Here is a 15,151-nt window from a genome sequence, read left to right on the forward strand (position 1 = left end):
CAAAAGGCAATTCAATCCTTATTTTCCATTTCTTGTTCTTCTTCACTGGCTACAACAAATGACTGTTTTGCACAGCATCTTGGAAATGGAAGAAATAGAGAAAGATCATGGTATATGGATAATTAAAAAGATTCAACGGGAGTCATCTTGGATGACGTGTTATGAAGATGGTAAGTCATGGCTGACATAGCTATAGAATTGATAATGCACAGAAGTCTTGTAATACCCATAGGCCAAATCTACAGAAATACACTACATAAATAATGAAAACATATATGAAAACTTCTCCCTTTCTTCTTCTGAGATTTAGCACTAGGCATTTCTTTTCCTTACTTTTATATTAAATCAAACCATAGTTAAAATAACATAGTTATAGATCTTGGAACAATTCGCCCGTCTTAGCCCAAACCCACCATCAAGATTCAAAACAGCAGCAGAGAAGAAACCAATATTGATTTGAATTCTACTCTGTCATATTGATTTGTGGAATGGATGGCATCTATTTAATTTCTCAGTTCACAACTATATGTTGTGTTCTATTAAACGTTGTGGTTCGGCAGCACAGAGGAAGGTACTGATCTTTCAGAGCCAAATCGCACACAAGGTCAGACTGAATTGCTTGCCGGAATAGGGGAGATCAAGGCTTCCATGGAGGCAAATGATCGTCCTCAACAAAGAGAAGCTTCCAGGGTGCACAACGCAATACACAAGTAAGGACCACATAGCTGGGGATGAAACTGAGGGATGCACAAGAGAAAGAGAAGCAAACTAAGTGAGCAAGCTCCTGACATCAGAGAGTTATCTTGAGATGCAGAGAAGATTGGACATTTTGTTTTAATCAAGAAAGTCACTAAAATGTCCTGCAGTGAGAGTCACTGTAGAGTAGCAGACTCTGTGGTCTGTACCCTAGATTCAGATTCACTCTTTCATTTTAAGCCAGCTCAGACAGCAAATCTACATTTTATGCTTCACTAGTTACTGTGTTCCCATTTGTGTTCAAATGAAAAAAAAGCTCTTGATGCTGAATGTCCTTTCAGTGAGTCTATCGAGGAAAAGTCCTCCCCTGAACACTCAGAAACCAATCAGAGTTAAATGAAAAATAATAACAAAATCTCAGTGCTCTTCCCTCACGCCCATGAAGTAAAAGTTTTGTGCTATCTTTTGCCCTCACTTGGTCTTATAAACACATGGAGTAACAACACTTATTTCTCTTTACTATTTCTGGTGAAATTACCTTGTAATATCAATGAGCAAGTTCCAAAAACCTACCAAGAAATGCTTCACTGTCAATTTTTATTTTAGAACTTAGGAAGGAAAAAAAGCAGACAAAACTTCAGATTCAACTCCAGAAGTGAGCTGCTCCCTCTTCCTCGAGTTTGAACCACGAGTAGCAGTGTTTGTTACATCTAGCCTGAAAAACACACCGGATCCACAAAACTATTCATCCCTATCTTAAGCAAACGCCCAGGAGAAGTCCCCAATACTGAATGTTTTTAAAACTTAGGTTCTGGTAGCATTTCTCGGTCAGGATGGCAAACTACAATAGCACAACCACATGGTTTATGTATTACAAAAAATAATAATAATATAGTTAACTACCTGGGCAACTCTTGGTATAACAAAACTGTAGCCTCCAGGTGCTACTGAAATGTAAATAGCTGCAGTAGCCTTGTAGATTGGTATTGAATGGGATCTTGAATGAGAGCAGAGAGAATGAGAGAGCTCAGTTTAGATTCAACGCAGCTCAGACAGCAATCTTGCAAAGCATCTACTAACTTATGCCTTACTGTATTATTAATCTTATAGCTGAATAAATCGCACATAAAGCTTTAAGAAAATTATAGGTGGTGCTAGAACTACTCAAACTGAAATGTTCGCATAGTATTAAATATCACCCATGCTCCTGGTTACTGGTTATTAGCTTTCTTTTTTTTCCATGTAAGCAATTGCCAGTTCTTGTGCTTGTCTAGGACTACTTTCTGGTAAGTCTCTGGGGACTAAATGCTGCGGTACCTTCAGTCGCCTATCTGCCCAAGCACTGTATTTGGAAAGCTTTAGCCTGCTTTGTGAAACAATACCTATTTTTGCACTCTGTCAACCTTGCGTATATTTAAATAACAGTCCTTACTTAAAAACAAAACAAACGCCCAAGAACTGATATCAGCCAGATACCATCCCCAGATGGTACTATCTCAACTATTTTAAAACATACTCACTTTTCTCATAGCATTGTAACCAAATACTTAAAATATATGCATATATTACTATATATTGCTTAAAGAAAAATATTTTGTTGCCAACATACAGCTTAAAAATGTGTCCAGTTAGCAATCATATTGTGGGAGAGCTCTATTATATATTTGTACATCAGACTCATTATCATATTAAAAATACAAACATACTATAGCCTGTCACATAGATGTTGTGGTTAGGAAGAATGCTCCTTTTTGAGAGTTATTATCTATGCCTCATACTGTCTCCATTCCAGTAAAATCATGTTGTCTCAAAATAGAAAACAAGTTTTATTTTGGGACGTCTGTGTATTTTACTCAAGTATATAAATTCATTCACCCCTATAGCAAGAGATGTGGTACTGGACCAGGCACATTTTAGAATTCTTTCCTTAACACAGGCTCACATTGATTATAGATTGTACCTATTTTAAGGTAAAACTGAGTGTTTTCTGTGGGATCTGAAAACAGAAAGTCCTCAATTTAAAGGCAGTTCTTCCAGGCATTGGAACAGCAGCAGGCAACCTCTGCCAAGTACTGTTATTTCAGTGAATCAGCCAATACAGACATAGAGGTGTCAGAACTCTGATGCCCTTTTGCATCATGTATCTTTCCAAAAGAGTAAGCTGAGGAATTAAGGTTATTCTTTTTTTTAAGTAAAATGAAATTAGGGAACCATTCCAAAGAAAGTCAGATAGTTTGGGGCACTTTGTGGCACAGAAGTTCCTCATATCCTACACTTGGGCTGACCACTAAGATATCTAAGGTAACCTTTCTTTTGAAAACCTTCATGTCAAAGTGTTTGCTGGGATACGGTAATATAATCTGGCACGAAATGGGAGAAATAAAAGCAAAAATAAAAGGGGAATTTTAAATAACTTCTATTTCTGTTGCTTATTTTAATAGGACTAAACAGAAACCATAAAATGTTGTCATCTTTCTTGACAAAACTATGACGTAGCATGACCAAATAGCTTAACTACCTGTATTTAAACATCCGTTTTTTGACATATTGAATATATCAGAGCAATATACAGATGAAGACAACATAATTATCCTGGATTTTAAAATTACTGCTGAAATAAATTACTTCATAAACTATGCTCGGCACCTACATGCATTTGCAGTTTACCAAATGATATAAGACAAGAATTTACTGTTGTCTTAATTCTTCTAATTAAGAATTAAATGCGTTTCAAACACTACAGAAAGGAAACTGTGCGTGGTCTCCCTCAACATACAGTCCTTGCAGCTGTCCTTGACACTGAAATCATGCTACAAATGTGGAGATGTTAGATCTCCTTAGTTCATGGACTTAAGAAAGCCAAGATGACGTCTATTTGACTTGTTAGTTAAAATAACTGCGCTTGTATTTTGCCATTATTGTTAATATTTCTCAAAGCAATTTTGCTAAACAGACACTGTGCTAAAAAAGCTAGGCTGATACTCAACAGAAAGTTCTTCTGGTTTTGGCATGATTTTTAAACAACAGTCATGATTCAAAGATATTTCTTAGGGCAGAAAATAAATTAAAAAAAAGGACAGACTTTCCCTCTTTTCTGGAGTAGTGGGCTTATTGCCTTTGTTTAAGATTGATGCTGTGCAAAAGAGAATAGCAAATAATCTCTGTCTTTGGATTTCCAAAAAGGAAAAAGAATTTGTGAAGCCTTTTTTCAAATACTTTCTATTTTCTTTGGTGTTAAGCTCAGAAAATCTTGACCTGTTTCCCTATGGAAATAGATTTTTCTTCATAGTGCGCACACTTGAGCACAGAATTCTTCATGAGTAGGGCTACAGAAAGGGGCTTTCTCTTCAGCCCATTTGGAATACTCTCCCTAGGATCCATCAATAAATTATAGGAACTTTGATGAAAACTCCATAATTAAAGATGTAACTGTTTTTAGAAGGCTGATTTTAACACTCCTAACATCCTAATTTTATATATTATTGCATATGTTTTAAAAAAGGAGAATGTTATACCCAAGATTCATTATAATCTCGTAAGTATGACTTAATATGTGACTTATGAATTAAACCGAATTTCTAAACGTCCAGGCAGTGGCATATGCGGGATGAGGAAACTTCACCAGCGTCCTAATTGCTGTAGGTATCCTGGCCCTGCTCATAACTCAGATACGGCTGCTTTTTAAAATCTAGCCTCAAGCTTCATGCTGTGACAATGTCATATAAACAACCGAACAGCCTTCCAAAGGAGAAGACCAGCATGATCTTATGCTTGGAGGAGTTCCAACCGAAATTTGCAAGACATCCCTTTTACTCGGGGTTGACACTGGTATAATTTGCAAATACGTAAAGCATTTTGTGTTTGCAAATACAAATAACAGTTTATGCAAAAGCATGGGTCCCATTGGCAATGCTTTCCAAAAACATAAAATAAAATAACGAAATTAAAAAGAACTATGTAACACATATTTCTAAATACGTGTTTACATACTTTTCAGTTAGTGAGTGTAATACTTCAGCTGTAGAATAATAGAATTGTTGAGGTTGGAAGGGACCTTTAAGATCATCGAGTCCAACCTTTAGCCTACCCTGACAAGAGCCACTTCTAAACCATGTCCCTAAGTGCCCCATCTACCCTTTTTTTAAACACCTCCAGGGATGGTGAATCCACCACCTCCCTGGGCAGCCTATTCCAATGTTTAATAACCCTTTCAGTGAAAAAATGTTTCCTAATATCTAATCTAAACCTCCCCTGACATAACTTGAACCCGTTTCCCCTCGTCCTATCACTTGTCACCAGGGAGAAGAGGTCAGCCCCCATGTCTCTACAACCTCCTTTCAGGTAGTTGTAGAGGATGATAAGGTCTCCCCTCAGCCTCCTCTTCTCCAGGCTAAACAACCCCAGCTCCCTCAGTCGTTCTTCATAAGGTTTGTCCTCCAGACCCCTCACCAGCTTTGTAGCCCTTCTCTGGACACGCTCCAACACCTCAATGTCCCTCTTGTAGCGAGGGGCCCAAAACTGAACGCTGTAATTCTACAATGAAATCATACGGAACATAAAATATTTTAATTACCAAAAAGCCCCCAATTTGCAGAATTTGGGCAAACAGGGACCCCACTTCATTTCAGAAAAAAACACTCAGGTTCATCATGTTTCTTCTCTAGTATTCTTCCATAGTTCAAAAATTGTTATTGCCATTTCCTATATGTTCAGCTGTATATTTCACCATGAATAATTCAACTTGTGGAATATGCAAGGAATGCATTTATTTTTACTACTCAAATCCATCTTGTACAGAAAATTACAACTGAAAAATGAAGGATGTTTATTGTTTTGAGTAAAATACTCCCAATTTTTCTTCAGTTTGACATGATATATTTATAGGATGAATCGGAATACTCTTTTTTCCAAATTATTCTACTATGACACCCAATGAACTCAAGCAGAAAGAGAAAGTTAAACCAAATATAAATATCTGGAAATGTATTTTACCCAGAATGAGAGGACTGTTAGCCCTTCCCTTTGCAAGGTAACAGGGGATCTTCAGTGACCACAAGCAGCCAAGAGTTCTGCCTTACATTTCAGCTGAAAGATACCTTGGCAACACAGATTAAACCGAATTACTATACCCAAGTGCATGTTTATGAAGTGCTCAAAGAGGAGGCAGGCATCTGTTTTACATCTAAACTCAGGCAATTTAGTTATGTATTTTTCCATATGAGTAAAACTGATCCAATTACAGTAGTAACCACCTAAGATAATTCTCTTCAGTATATATCTTTTAGTGGCATATGATGTGACTCGGCAATATTCTTGCAGGTGAAAACACTTAATACTGCAGACCCCTAAAAATACAGTTCCATTTTGCAATGAATAAGCATAGGATTTCTCATCATGATAATGATGAGATTCTGTTTAAAAGTAACAATCACAATTAAAACACTTTATCAGACTTCAATAACGGGGCTTCGACAACTGTGAAACATATCACAAAACTACTTACAGTGACTTCTGCAATCAGCCTCAGAAGTACAGGAGGAAACATTTATAACCGTTTGTGAAGCAGATGACATTTTGAGAAAATCAAATTTAAAAAAATGAAAACATACCAACTGACAGAAACAACTAACCAATGGTAAACGTTATCATTTTGAACAGAATGTTTCTTATGAAATACAGCATGTGTGTAAATCCTTAATTCTGCTTTTCTTAGAGCCAGCTCTGGAAAAAACTGCAGATTGCTTTACAAAAATATTATCCCTGTCATAAAATAACTAAACAACAATATAATTTCACACTTACAGAAGATCTTCCTGCCAAGGATGAAGATGACGATAATATTAAAGCTTCTTACAGGCGTTACCTAACTAAGCCTAATCACATCCCTAGAAGGGTAGTTAGTTGTTATGGTGCTCTCCGAATACATGGTCAAATGAGAACAAACAGGTTTACACCCCAAGAGCTCACTGTGACCTAGTGAGTCACTAGGAATACCATCCTGGAGTCCTGACTCCCTTATTTTTGCTCCCACAGCTGCATCATTAAACTATTACATTGTGTGGAATTCACCCAAGTGCAGAAACATAAGAAATATGAACCGGCTCAGCTGTTCTGAAAGTTACAGCAAAGCTTTCATTAATAAAAACTAATAATATAGATGGTCACTAGGGAGGGAATTAATCTAGTCCTGACCTCCTTTCCCATTTCATGTCCCTTGTACTGTGGAAGTGGGACATAGCTCTCCATTGACAATTCCAAACAAGCTCTGGAGGGACGGTCTCTCATACAATTACGAATATACAGTTTTTAATACTACGATTCATTCAATTTCTTGACGTCTTTGTTATAGTCCTTTTTTTTTCTAGCACGCTTCAAAACTTTGTACAAAGCAGGCACGTACCCTCAACTCCACGCTACAGATGGGGACAGTGAGCCAACGAAGCAAAATGACTTAACAATCACCCCCAGCCATTGCCAGTGCTGGGAATAAACCAAAGGCTCGGGAAGCTTAAGGTAGAAGACATAAAAATGTAAACATACAAGAGCGGCTTTATGCATCCATGTGGGTAAAAAAAAATAAATTAATAAAGGCCAAATAAATAAGAATTTAAATGAGTAAAAAAAAGGGTCATGTTGGTGCCTATAAATTCAGCACAAGACCATTCCTGTTGTATTTGATGCATACGCTCTTAGCATGGGAGGTGGACATGAGAGGTGAAATGAGAAGAAAGGGGTTTTCTATCTGCTACAAATGCAAATCCCCAAAGTCTCAAAGGGTTTTGAACATAACGGACTATTAGACTCATTCCAGCTGCTCCATGTGCTTCACCTGAACACTTTATACCACTTCTTACTTTTACAAGTTATACTTCCTCTGTGTGTCTTTCGTTCTTTCTTTCATTCAAATTTCATTCAATTTGAAACATTAGAGTGGCATCAGCTATTAAATTTTCTTTACTTTTTCTTTTTGATTGATTTTGTTATGTTTTATACTTCTTGCAGTTCCCTTATCTCTTTATATCCAGTTCTTTTTCTTTTTTAAATATACAGATACTCAAGTTGCTATTTTTAAAGGTGTTTACAGACATTAGGAACATAAATCATACTGGCAGTTGTCAAGCACTAGACATTTAAGCCTTTTCAGTTTGGCTGACAATCTTATCCTTCAACTTCCAAATGCCCTGATAAGTCACCACATTGATCTCTCTTTTAAGCATGAATGCACTATGCCTTCTCAACCTCCGCGTGCACACAGTGAATAGCAGGTAATCACCTGAGCCTTTTGTGAAGTAAGGTGGTATGCCTTAAGGGAAATACTGTCTTCTTTTGTGTTTAAACCAAAGAAATTAGAGCACTTTCTGAAGTTTCCCTTTCACTAAAGTACACCCAAACAAAGGAAAAAGAAAACACACACACACAAAATACACAGAAGCCACTATCAGCCTTTACCACAAAAATATGGAGTTAGACTCATGCAATACAGGAGAAGGTACACTAAGCGAGCAAATACATGTATTTATTTGCACTCATAATCACAGCTAGCAGAAGGAACTACTGTCTGCAGAAAGACCAGATCTCAGGGCAACAGGGATGAGTCAAGATGCCTGTATAGAAAGGCCCTGAAAATTCCTGCCAGATTTGGGTTACTGTCTTGGACATCCTCCCAGGAGTCCTTCTGGTGGAAATGATCCCTGAGAGACTTTCTTAGGGATGTTGAGTCTTAAAGGTTCACTAGCTTTTGACTGTATTCCCTCTAATGCTCAACACTGAATATTATATTTTTTTGGTCTACCCTGTCACAGATCCTAAGTCCAAAGACTTTTTCTAGGGTCAGGGCAGGGATGAATAGATCCAGCTGCATACAGAGGAAAAGAAAACTATGCAGAAAGAACCCCCTGGTTTTCACCAAAAATGTGTTCCTCCACAGATAAATCTGAGGAGAGGCTGATATGGAAACAACTGACAATAAAACAGAATTGATCTCTCATTCAAGTAATATAAACAAGACAAGCATGACTTTCTGAGCTTTTAAAAGTACTTCTGAGCTGTAACATATTTTTGCTGCAATAATAAGAAGTCAGACTGCCTATATAATTGAATACCAGCAGTTCCATGGTATTTTACTCTAAGAAATGTCATCTCTTCCAAGTTCTTCTGGAGACTTCTCTAGCATATTGCTGACTTCTTACTCTCTATATATTAGGCTAAAAAGATCATTTTCAGAACTTCGTTTTAGCTCAGAATAGCATTCCACAGTCAGTAGCTTTTTATCCATTTAGAATTATGCGCCTTTTCATTTTGGAACCTGTATAGTGTTCTGCATTTAAATCCAAAGAGTTAAGCCTTCCTATGTTAACCACCTAATGCCAAAGTAGCAAATTAGGGATCAAAAGTAATCAGTAGTATATCAGTTTAGCCATTTTAGTCGTTTTTCCATTTAGTCATTTTACCCATTTCTTTGCCTTGTGGTCCCTTTTGAGTGATATTTCAGGTATGTCTACTTCACACACCCGGATTATATCTCAATTTGTTCAGCGTGCTACACATACTGAAGTGCGAGCTTTTATATATGTGTTACCATATTTGAAATGCACAGTAGAAAAAAAAGTAATAATGTATACTCACACATCATAATTTCCCTTTAAGGCCTCAAACCTGTTCTGAGAGGTAATCATACCAATTTTACGGAAAGGTTAAATTGAAGTATAAAGTGATTGTGTGACTTTGAGTAAGTCACTTGGGAAACGTGTAACAAAATGAAACCAAACTGCAATGCCCCATGGCATCCAAGATATCTGTTAGGGGTAGCGCAGTACTGACAGAACACTCATGCCTTTCTGCAGTGGCAGCTGGAAACATAGTAGGATACTCCACAGCATCTCGCATGGCACCGGATACTTCTGGTTTTCATACTTGTGCATAAAGTGAGGTACATACTTCTGTTAACGAACTGGAATTGCTTCCTAGACTTCCTAAGCCAACTCTGTTTTATTAAACAGGCAACACTGTTTCCAAAATTAAGATAATTTTTTATCAATTCAGCTCGCGTTTGGAACTTAAGACTTCCTCATTTGCAGTAGAAATCTTCTAGAAGTGAAAGTGAACTGAGAAATAGCCTTTTCTGGTCATTACAATACAGGAGGGTGCCTAGCCAATCTGAAATCTTCAGAGACATTTTTTGGCAACAGAAGTTTTTCAATTATATCTCCTGGAGCTTTATGCATTTCAAATACTTCTCTTCCTTCTGTTGAATTTCTAATAGGTGTTGCAAGCCTTTGGCTGCATGTCCAGAATCCTTGTGCCAAATAACTGAAAGAATCTCAGGTCTAGCTGTTTAAGATGATAATGTAAACACAAGTTCTTTGCTTGTTTTTCCATTTAGACTCATGTAATTCAGGTGAATCAAAACAAAACAGAGAAACCAATCGTGAAATGAAAATAGAAAATGTCATAAATTTTAATCCTGCTCGGAATCCTTTGTTCAGCTGTGATTAATGTAGAAACCATTGACCATACAGTGGTAACGTCCATATTTCAACCAGTTGACCAGTTTGGGGACATTTTGTAGCTTGGGTTCCAATCAGAACTCACTGTTCAGTTGAGAGTTTCAGGTATTTTTGGAGCATCCCCTCCACATGAACATGTTCAAGGCCGGCTTTTCAGCCCGTGACAATTTATGTTAGTAACCCCATGGAAGCACTTTTAACTGCCTTCTAATCCCCATCAATCTTTTTTTCCACCAGCTACTATTGATAGGTCATCCTTTACATGATATAGCATCAAATATTTTGGAAATTATCTTCCCTAGAGTTTTTTTATTTATTTATCTCAAATTCTTGCAGCAGCGATACTTTGAAACATCCTTCTGTGTTTAGGCAATTTGTATTCTCAGCTTCCTTAGTAAGATAAGTGCCAGTAACACCAATTATATCCTAATTAACAACAAAATACGTGAGCAGAATTGTGCAGTATTCACTATTATGTTCACAGTATTGTTATGGCATTGCATCATTACTGCACATGTGGAAACAACTTGCAGGGCTCCTGCCTACCTATATAAAACTAGCTTTCAAGATTTAAGCATTTAAGATATTAGAAAATATTTCTCCTATAGTAAATTTCTTCTGCAGTGTAGCACTAATTCATTCTTAAAGAATACCACTTTCTCCTGTGAAGTAGAATGTATATTATTTAGAGGAAAACCAAAGACAGAAAGAAGCAGCATATCTTTACCCTCCGCACATCTTTGCCAAATGTTTCGCTGTAGCTAGTGCCCAGTATTTCGAATTGAACATAGGGGTTGGCGCCATCTTCTCTGAACTCCATAACACCAGTAAGCCCAGTTATGTGGCCCTGAGGAAATAAGTTTCAGAAATTTTAGAATAGAACAAATCTGCCTTTATAAACACTCCTTTTCATTAAAGGTATGTCAAATCTGCTTTCAAAGTGTTTACGGTGAACTTAAATGTGGCAATTACATGCTCTTCAATAGCTCAAACATAGCGCCAGACAAGAGAGGCATGAAGAAAAGATAAAATTTTATGTATTATTAAAACCTCTCTGTAAAAGCATCACCGGGTTTGATTTTGGGTTTGTAGCAAAGAAGCTTGAGATGACACTAAAGCTTGAAATAATTTCACAACAAAGGATGGTGTCATTAGGACCGGTTGGAGCCTAAAATAACACTTGATCAAATTGCATCATTTTACTAGAGGAAAATGATTTCATCAATATATATGGGCAAACAGGGGTTTTTTTCCCCAAATACTTGCTAAAGTTGGTATACGGTAAAAAATGATATTGTTTTCCACTAGTATTTGTGATCAAATAACTTACAAGAAGTTACCATGCATCTGCAAAGCCACAGTACTGTCCATATTTAAGCAATTCAACATGCTACAATAATGCGTAACTGTTAGTGACAACTTAGCTGAATCGCGTCCCTTTTCCTCTGGGCTACAGTACACAGATACTTACCAATGCTCAGCCAACTTACGGAGCCAGTTGAGCTGCAGTAAATGGAACATAAGTCTTAAACCTTATCGTTGGTCGGCCCCTTGAGCTCCTTAAGTTCTTCCCTTGGGGAAATTATTATGATGCATGCACACATCAATTTGTACGACTATTCCTAATCACACTACCTCCATAGAAGGTAGCAATGAGAACAACAGAAGTAGAACACACACCACTGCAGTGTGTGTTATTTGTTTGTAATAAATCATTCGCTTGTTTAATAGCTGTAGATCATTTCTGGTAGTTGTAAATCACTTGCTTGTAATAAATCAAACAGAAATTGAATAGAGGTCAAAAACCTCTTCAAAAGCTAATCTCAAGTGGAAATGAAGTGTCTTTTTCAATTGCTCACACAATTGTGGTTTGTCTAGTCTCACCTTCTTAATAGTCTCTAGCATGGATCGTCCTCCATTCCAAGGTTTGGTGGATTTCCTCATGCAGTTCAGACTTGCCATGCTGTGCCATTTCCTGTCCTCCAGTTTTCTGTGGAAAGCATTGGCCAGCATGAGCACACTGTCATACAGGTACAGGTTGGAAACCTGCAAACAATAATAAAAATGAGCCTCTTTGTTTATTTGAGCATCCTTTCAAAGAAACTTCAAAAACCAGCAAACAAACAAAACAAAAGAAGGCATAAGTAAAAAATAAATCTGGGTACATTTGACACGTTCAACAGTCAAGACATTCAACAGTCAAGACAATTCAGACAAATTCCAGCGCTCACTCCCATCTTCTTTCCTGCTTGGCACCTGGGCCCTTCTGGCCAAGGGACTCTGGCACACTTGCATCGCCTGTGCATTACCTACACCACTGCAATGCAGTGCTGTAAAGACGTAAGAGATCGCAGTTCAAATGTAAGCTCAAGCTATGGAGGGGAGTACAGCTATCTATCAATGAAAGACAAGGATTGCTACTTCGTCAGTCCTTTCAGCAAGGAGAAAAAGACAGAATAAAATTAAGCTCTTGTTCTTTCTGTTCCTTTGAGCAATCTCCTTGGTAATTTCTGGCACAACAAAATATAATACTAATGCAACTCTTTAGAACAGCAGGAGGAGAACTGACAGTATTATTTTGGTCTTATCATCTCGCTCCACCAAATATACAGGAGACTGGTTACTATTCTGCTTTCTCTGGAGCTATTGATTTTAGTCTCCTTATTCTTCAATCTACACAAGAGATAACAAGAGCAATAATTGACGGCAAAGGCTCTATTAAGAACACCACACTAGTAAAGCTCAACTATGTATTTCATTTTTCAAACCAAGACCTGGCCAGCAATACAAGATCAGATCCTTAACATGCAGCAGTACCGACCACAATTTGTAAAACTTTAGCAGTGGTAGTTGGTCAAGAGAAGTGATTAAAAAAATAAAAAATCCACAAATTTGCCATTTATCTTTCGGATTTCTCTAATTCACTATAGAAGATGGTGCCTAGAGACCAGGAAAGGGCTACATATGGATGTTAATGCAGCTGCAGACTTTCTATAAAAATGCCACTCAGCTGTGAAAGCTTAAACATATACTACTCTTGGATCACTTGCTCCAAGTAAACTTCTGGTATCATCTTAAGATCCTAATCTTCAGAAACAAAATGCTTCATATGTTCCATAAACTGTAATTTGACATAAACTGAGAATCTAGGCACTTAGAAAATCTTCTAGTGTAAGTGAATCTGAACAAAAGATATATAAACAAAATATCATTTTGAAAGACTCAAAATAGGAAGAAAATACACAAAAAACAGGTTGAGGATACCCACTTATTTAAGTGACTAAACATAAAAAGGGATCTTAATGTGAAAATCATGCAAAACCCATACTTTCACTGAGAATCTCTCCCATCCGGCATTGCCATCTTCTTCCCTCCTTTTCTTTCCAGACTTCCTGAACAAGCAGTCCATATTCCCTATATTTGCTATCTTATCCAGTTAATCCTTTTCCTTTTAAAAGAGTTTCCAAAGCAGCTACTTCCTAGATTTCCTCTCTTTTAAAGAAAATTAGGTAGTTAAAGAGTTAATAAGAGTCCCAGCAACTAAGGCTCTTCCATTGAGTTGCATTTGTCTCCATTTCTTCAGATATTTTCCAAACAACTTTCAAATAAAGCAACCAATCAAATCCTTATTATTCAACGGGGCATTTCTCCTCCTCTGTGTTAAGCTACTCTCCACAAAAGAAAAAAATATCAAAACAAAAGCCCAAACGCACAAAATAAACCACCCTAAACCACAAAACCCACTTGCTTAGAAGTAGATTTTACCTGTATAAGGAAAAAATGCCATTTCTTATGTGCCATCAAGATCCTCTTTCCTCCCCACTGAAGTTGATTCTACACCCTGACTTCTAACTGACAACTCATTGTCTGTTGCCTTGGAACAGACACAAATCAGAAATGCTTTGTACTTTCTCAGTTTGTCACTGTTCTTTTTCAGTTCTGGAAAACGGCAGCCTTATTCCCAAAAAGAGTTTGCTTGATTTGCCAGCAGAGAGCTCTAGGGCAAAATATAAGATATACTTGGGTACACCGCTCTCCTTCCCTTTCTCTTTTTATGCTTGTGGAGAAGCAGCCACAGTTCTGCATGTATAATGCACTGAAAGCTTGAGAAAACTGCTTTTGAGGATCTTAGCCTACGTGACCATGCATCCAACTCAAATTACCTGATGTTGTAGAGCAAAACGAAACAATCCCTTATTTACCAACCTAATCCACATATTTTAGTTAGACCTATAATGGATTCTGTATTGATATTGTTTCATTGTTTTCTTTTGAAAGAGTGCTATAAACCGAATGACAGCAAGAAAGGGAGTTTCCCACTACTTAGGTCCTTCTGTCATGTATCTGGAGATACGTACCAAGGCAGAATAAAATGATGCAGTGGACACAGCGAGTTACTTTTTGCTATGAAAAGACTATTCTGCACAGTCTGTTGTACACACTTATCCACTGGTATTTTGCCACTCCAGATCTCTTCTACTGCAAGTCTCTTCCAAGAAATGAGTATATGGTACTTTTTAATGAGCAAAATTCCTTTTTCTCATATAATCATACTTTTGAGTATTTACTCCAGGAAAAATTATATACATGCATTACTACGTTTTACTCCTTTTTTACACCCTACTCACTGAAGAGTCAATATCCTATGAAAGAGGAAGTTGAATTTTATCCACACCATCAACTTTTCTTTTTTAGAACAGAAAATATGCAAGCTAGGAAAAAAACCCCAAAACACAACAGGAAAACCTCCACAACCAAGGCTGAAGTTCTAATATTTAAAAAAACAATTTTCCTTTTTTAATATTGTATTTGTTCAGTATGCTAGTTAAGTCATAAATTAACACAAAGTGTAGTAGTCCATCCTATTAAGGTCAGAACGCTTTAAAGCTTATGACTTATGACTCAAAACATCTGATTTTGCACAGCAATCAAAATTCAGTGTGTAAACA

At 37.1% G+C, this 15,151-nt stretch overlaps 1 protein-coding gene across 1 annotated transcript in view; it reads right to left on the reverse strand.

The window, feature by feature from the left end:
* The window catches only part of GRID1 (glutamate ionotropic receptor delta type subunit 1), a 549,473-nt gene that overhangs the window by 86,567 nt on the left and 447,755 nt on the right, over positions 1–15,151 (reverse strand). The window contains exons 7-8 of the mRNA XM_054207026.1: positions 12,087–12,248; positions 10,930–11,049 (exon numbers count right to left, since the gene is read on the reverse strand). Coding sequence (XP_054063001.1) covers positions 10,930–11,049; positions 12,087–12,248 — 282 coding nt within the window. The remainder of the gene's footprint in view (positions 1–10,929; positions 11,050–12,086; positions 12,249–15,151) is intronic.

The sequence above is a fragment of the Rissa tridactyla genome, chromosome 6 (assembly GCF_028500815.1).
Source record: "Rissa tridactyla isolate bRisTri1 chromosome 6, bRisTri1.patW.cur.20221130, whole genome shotgun sequence".
NCBI classification, from domain to species: domain Eukaryota; kingdom Metazoa; phylum Chordata; class Aves; order Charadriiformes; family Laridae; genus Rissa; species Rissa tridactyla.